Source organism: Teleopsis dalmanni, chromosome 1 (genome assembly GCF_002237135.1).
Source record: "Teleopsis dalmanni isolate 2A chromosome 1, ASM223713v2, whole genome shotgun sequence".
NCBI lineage: Eukaryota > Metazoa > Arthropoda > Insecta > Diptera > Diopsidae > Teleopsis > Teleopsis dalmanni.
The window spans coordinates 182,190,374-182,196,075 of record NC_051846.1 but is presented as its reverse complement, the minus strand read 5'-3'; the positions used below and the strand labels follow the sequence as shown (position 1 = coordinate 182,196,075).

At 29.0% G+C, this 5,702-nt stretch overlaps 1 protein-coding gene across 1 annotated transcript; it reads left to right on the top strand.

Moving 5' to 3' along the window:
* The first annotated feature begins 2,846 nt into the window (after positions 1 to 2,846).
* On the top strand, positions 2,847 to 5,650 carry LOC119666851 (probable cytochrome P450 309a2). Its single transcript, XM_038076131.1, has 7 exons — positions 2,847 to 3,028; positions 3,079 to 3,217; positions 4,264 to 4,374; positions 4,513 to 4,614; positions 4,680 to 5,099; positions 5,155 to 5,278; positions 5,355 to 5,650. Exons 1-7 carry the CDS (start codon positions 2,979 to 2,981, stop codon positions 5,648 to 5,650), a joined length of 1,242 nt encoding a protein of 413 aa, XP_037932059.1. The 5' UTR covers positions 2,847 to 2,978.
* The last annotated feature ends 52 nt before the right edge of the window (positions 5,651 to 5,702 follow it).

The window sequence follows — 5,702 nt, the reverse complement described above, 5'->3', positions numbered from 1 at the left end:
TTTTTTCGATAATCTTAGAAACTATAATTGGTGAAAAATAATATTTGGTATACCATATATTTACACTATAATACTAAGGTTTAAAAAATTTCGTAAAATTGCACCCATCTGAAACACCCATCCCTTATACAAAATTTTAATAAAATAAATAATAATAAATTTATTATTATTTGAAACACATTTACTTCTAGTTCATATTCATAAATCATTCACTTGTATTCATATTATAAATATAAAAAGTGTATCATTTAAAGCTCTTCTTTGAGTTTTAGCTATGGTGAATTTTCAAATTCACCACAACTGACTACGTCAGTAACATTCATTCTGTATAGACATTACCATCAAGACCTACTTTAGTATGTAGTGCAACATTCAATTCAAGAATTATTGAAAATACCAAGAGAAACTAATACAAGCAGAAAATTAAAGTAAACAAGAGGAAAATAAAAAGAATAAATAAAAGATATTAAAAAGCAAAACAATCATAAGCACTTCCGATAATGTTTGATTATATCTGCAAAACGTTGCACTACATTTTGTTATTGTAATTCACTTTAAAGCCAGCATGTTGAATGGCACTTTGCGTAATTGTGTTGCAATCTGGTTTTTATGCTTGAACGCATTGCTAAATTGAAAGTGCACTCGAAAACAAAAACAAAAACAAAAAAAATAAAACAAAAACACACATACGCATTCACAAGGAATTACTCACCCACACAGCAACCCCACAGTGTGCAATGTAATTTATTTCTTTATTTGCGCTTGTAAACTTCTTATTTTGCTTAGTGACACTTCCCAACAAGGAAGGAGAGGAGAAGAAAGGAGAGGTGAAGAAATGTAGTAGAAGTTAAAGAAAAGCAGTAAACAAGTTGAAGGACGCGGCGAACACATGTTTAAATGGTCAAGTAGCTAGTTTATTGTATTTGTTGGCAGCAGCGGCAATGCACACTCACACACACAAAACCCTGAAAATTGCATTGGTAAGTGGGTAAAAGCATGAGGGGGACGACTGTACAAGGGCAGTAGTGCAATGGTGCAGCACTAAATGTTTGCAATTTTATGGTTCAGTAAATGCAGTCAATTTCTTTAATTAATTTTTTCTCATTAAAATGTAACAAATTACATATAAAATTATAAGTCGATGGGCGAGACATATGCGGTGCTGAAGATATTGGCAAGTGCGTAAGCGGATTGAGCTCAGTTGTTCCTTTTAATGAGTAAAGTTGGTTTAATGAAAAAACTTATAATGAACTATATTCATAAGATTGGTGGTATGGGATTATAGAAAAAGTATTTCAATTTCATTAGTTAATGACTTTAATCAGAAATTCTAGTAAATTGTAATATTTTATATTCATAAAGTCATTTATAATTTATTTACTTTTATTGGCTTACTATTATTATATTAAAAACTATGATTCTTAATTAATATTTATGTTTGCAAATTTTTTAGGGGGAATCTGTAGTTGCATCCATTATCAACTACTTAATGGACAACTAGGATGTAGAGCTCTCTCTAAACAGACAAGCTTGCGCTCTTTATGTCACTTTTGTGCGACATAGAAACATAGACACAATCAGAGAACGATCAAAAAAATTACTACAAGAGAGAAAGTGCACATGCAGCATAGGCGCCTGGAGAAAGTACTACGTCAGGCCGAAATCTTATAACAGATTGATATAGTTATTTAATTAGGTAAGTAAGTAATATTAATATGAAAGTTTATTACCAGTTTTTTCATGATATATATTTATTGAAAAGGATCCATAGTCCATGTTAAAAATCTTTTATTGACTTTGTTTAAAGCTATTTAAAAATATTGATTTGAATGTCAGTCGTAGCAGAAGGATGTTAGAATGAACATTGCCGGAAACCAAAGCAAGCGAAGAGACACACTTTTCGTGGTACACACTTTCCGTGGATATGCTAATAACTATCAAGATTGAGATTTAAAAGGAGACTTTTAACAAAATCGATTGGCCATGCGCGATAAAATGTTTTGGGTTTACCTAAATTGACCAACTAATACTTAACAATTTGTATAATAAATCAAATCGATCATATTCTATAAATCAGTACTCAAAACAAATTAAAGGACATAATCAGCATTAACCCTTAAGGAGGAGCAAACTTATTTATACGTTATACATTTTTATATAAATTATATTTTCTATATAGTCAAATTATATAAAAACCATATACATAAGATTAACATAAGATATAGCATAACATATATTATAACATAACATAGCATAACTTAACATAAAATGTAACATGACATAACATAAATCACATACCTATGTGAAAACAAAAGTTTAGTTGGTAGTTTTAACTTAATATAATTAATTTCGATAATTGCAGAGCAATCAGTATTTAGTATCAAGCATAAACAATTTAATAGTTCGATATAATCGATTTATCTTATCTAAAATATGTTATCAACTTATGAGCAATAAATGTAAATAAGACTATGGGTGGCAGGTCTTATCTTTCAAATTTATTTAAAGAGCTTCAGAATAATTTGAGAGAATTTTTAATCATTCTTAAAAAAAAAAGATTAAATTCTAATACTCTCTGAAAATATAAGTGTACATAACACACAAAATTATATGTTGAAAAAGATTAATGTTAAATTAAAATTAAAATAAAAAAATTATTTACTCATTAAGAATTAACAGAAATAAATATAGAGTATCTTATCAGTGCCCAAAATTTAAGAGAAAAATATAATCAATAAACCAAAAATTAGAATAATTTTGGGTGTTTTTATCGAATTTTAAAAAACAAATTTTTATTATTATTTTAATTATCGTAGCGAGAAGAAGTTAGTATGGCTGATGCAATATTCATTACCTTTGTACTTCTAATATCAATTATTGGCTTGGTTTATAAATTATTAACATACCAATATGATAAATGGAAAAAACTAGGGTTACCTGGACCGAAGCCACACTTGATATACGGCAATATTCCGAAAATGGTTAAACTGAAGCAACATTTCATATTCGATTACGATGATATTTATTAGTGAGCATATAAATTATTTAACCAATTTTATTTAATGATTCCTATATCAGTGAGTATAAAACCAAATATCGAGCTGTTGGAATATTTGCATTTCGGAATCCAGAAATTTTATTGTTGGATCCGGCATTAGCGCATAAAGTGATGGTAACGGATTTTAGTAAATTTCGGGATAACACCGCAAGTAGATGGGTGAGTTTTATTGTAAAATAGCTATTATAATTATATAAATGTTAAAAAAGTACATTTGTGGCCATATATATGTGTATATATATATAGTATATGTATAGTTAGTATTTTTTCAACTTACTGAACATAGAACAAAATATTAATCCGTAGAACAGAAAAAAAGAGGAAAGATTATTGGTAGTGTTTTCAATATTTACCCACTTGTAAAGTGTTTGAAAGAACTCATCACAAAAATCATCAATGTCTCAAAAGTGACTAATACAAACACTTATATATATATATATCAATTTTTAGTGCATTCCAATTGAATTAACATGTTTGTTTGTAAATAGGTAGGTATAGCTTTACTACATAGATTTATAATTCTATGTAGATTTTATAGCTGATATTTTTTCAAATTAAGAAGTGCTTGAAACTTTATGACTAGAACAACGCCAATAAACATTTCCTAAAGATATTTTAAACTTGTTTTTATAATACATTTTAAAAACACAAAATTTAATGCGGTCCTATATCCTGTAATTTTAGAACTTATTTTCAGAACATACCTTAGCTGTATTTAAAAGCGCAAAACTTGGTGAGATCTTATGTACTGTAACTGAAGAACTTGTTATTAGAACACACCTTTGTAGTATTGAAAACCGCAAAACTTGGTGAGATCTTATGCGCTGTAATTCTAGAACTTGTTTTAAGAACATACCTTAGTGGTACTTAGCACCACAAGACTTGGTGAGATCTTTTGTGCTGCAATTCTAGAATTTGTTTTTAGAACACACCCTGGTGGTACTTAAAACTACAAGATCAAGCGAAATGTTATGTCCCGCGCTATTAGAGTGATGTGAATCCGGGTTAATAGTGAGAAAATTTAATGATGAAAACTAATTTTTTTATTTAATTAATTTTTTTGGTTGACCTTGTAGTTATTCCAGATACTGTATTTAGGCAGCCACCATTAGCAATTTGCGGATTTAGTTATTGATTTTAATTATAATTTTAAACTCCAAATTCTAAGTATTTTATATTATATTTACATACTTTCATACATACAGATTACAAACAAAAAAGCTGATAAGGTAGCAGAACGAATTCCATTTTTCCAGAATGGTAATGCTTGGAAAGAAAAACGTGCTGAGAATGTTGGAGGTGTGACATTAAGTAAGGTATGAAAAATTCTTAAAAAGTATTCAAATATCCATCATTCAAATATCCATCCGTTTCCCATCAACATATGAAATATGTTTTTTTTAATAATTCATTCCTTTGTGGTAACATCGACTATCCCATTTCTATCTTCGCAGTTAAATCAGGCATATCCAATTTGGAAATCGACTTTGCTTAAAATGACTAAATACATTGAGGATAATATTAAAAATGATAATGCAGTTATAGAAACAAAAGATGTAAGTTGAAACTATTGCAAAGATACTATATATATTATCTACCTTCCTCACATTTCATTATTCAGTTAAGCTATCGCTTTACATCGAATGTTATGAGTGACTTCCTTTGGGGTATCGATGCAGGATCTTTTACAAATTCAGAAGGTGGAAAAACTATGTTAACAATGTTAAAAGATATGATAAATCAAGTTGTCTATGCCACTATACTGTACTACGCTTTTTCTTTTGCGCCCTTTATTAAAAGATTCTTCAATATAAGAGTTTTTCCGGAAAAGACAGATAAATTTTTTTCTCAACTTACAAAAGTTGCTATCGAAATGCGTGCAAAGGATAAAAATACAGAACGTGCGGATTTCTTAAGTTATGTCCTGCAATTAAAGGAGAAAAAACAATTATCACACGATGATGTGGTCGGACATATAATGACGGGTATGCTAGATGGTTATGAAACCACAGGGACTGTACTACATCATTGCCTGTTTTATGTAAATAAAAACCTTAAACTATTTATTATTCGCCATCTAATTTTTTTTCTAAAAGTTGGCGAAACATCCCGAGGTACAAGAAAAGTTGAGGTCGGAAATTAATGACAATTTGGCTGAAGATGGTTTCATTAATTTTGATACTTTACTTAATTTACCATATCTAGAACAATGTCTGCAAGGTATAGTGAAAAATTTTATTTATAATTAATACATATTTCATCTGATATGAAAACTCTTCTTTATGTATTCTAACAGAAACTATACGTATTATAACGCCCATACCTGTATATTCCCGCATTTGTACTACAGAAACCGTACTTGAATTTGATAATAAGAGGAGTGTAAATATTCAACCAGGTATGGTAATGACAATACCGATTTATTCCTATCATCATGATGAAGAATTCTTTTCGGAACCATATACCTACAATCCAGAACGTTTTGGTAATGCTGAACATATTGAACTAACAAAGAGAGGTATTTTTATGCCTTATGGAGATGGTCCAAGAATTTGCTTAGGTAAATTCGGTATTCTATATCACATCACATAATATAAAATAAATTTCATTTCATAATGAATGAAATAAAAAAATTAAATTGAGA

Coding starts and splice junctions, on each gene's coding strand:
- LOC119666851 (XM_038076131.1), top strand. CDS start 2,979: ATGGTTAAACTGAAGCAACATTTCATATTCGATTACGATGATATTTAT. Junction 3,029..3,078: donor GATTACGATGATATTTATTA/GTGAGCATATAA, acceptor TTCCTATATCAG/TGAGTATAAAACCAAATATC. Junction 5,279..5,354: donor TCTAGAACAATGTCTGCAAG/GTATAGTGAAAA, acceptor GTATTCTAACAG/AAACTATACGTATTATAACG.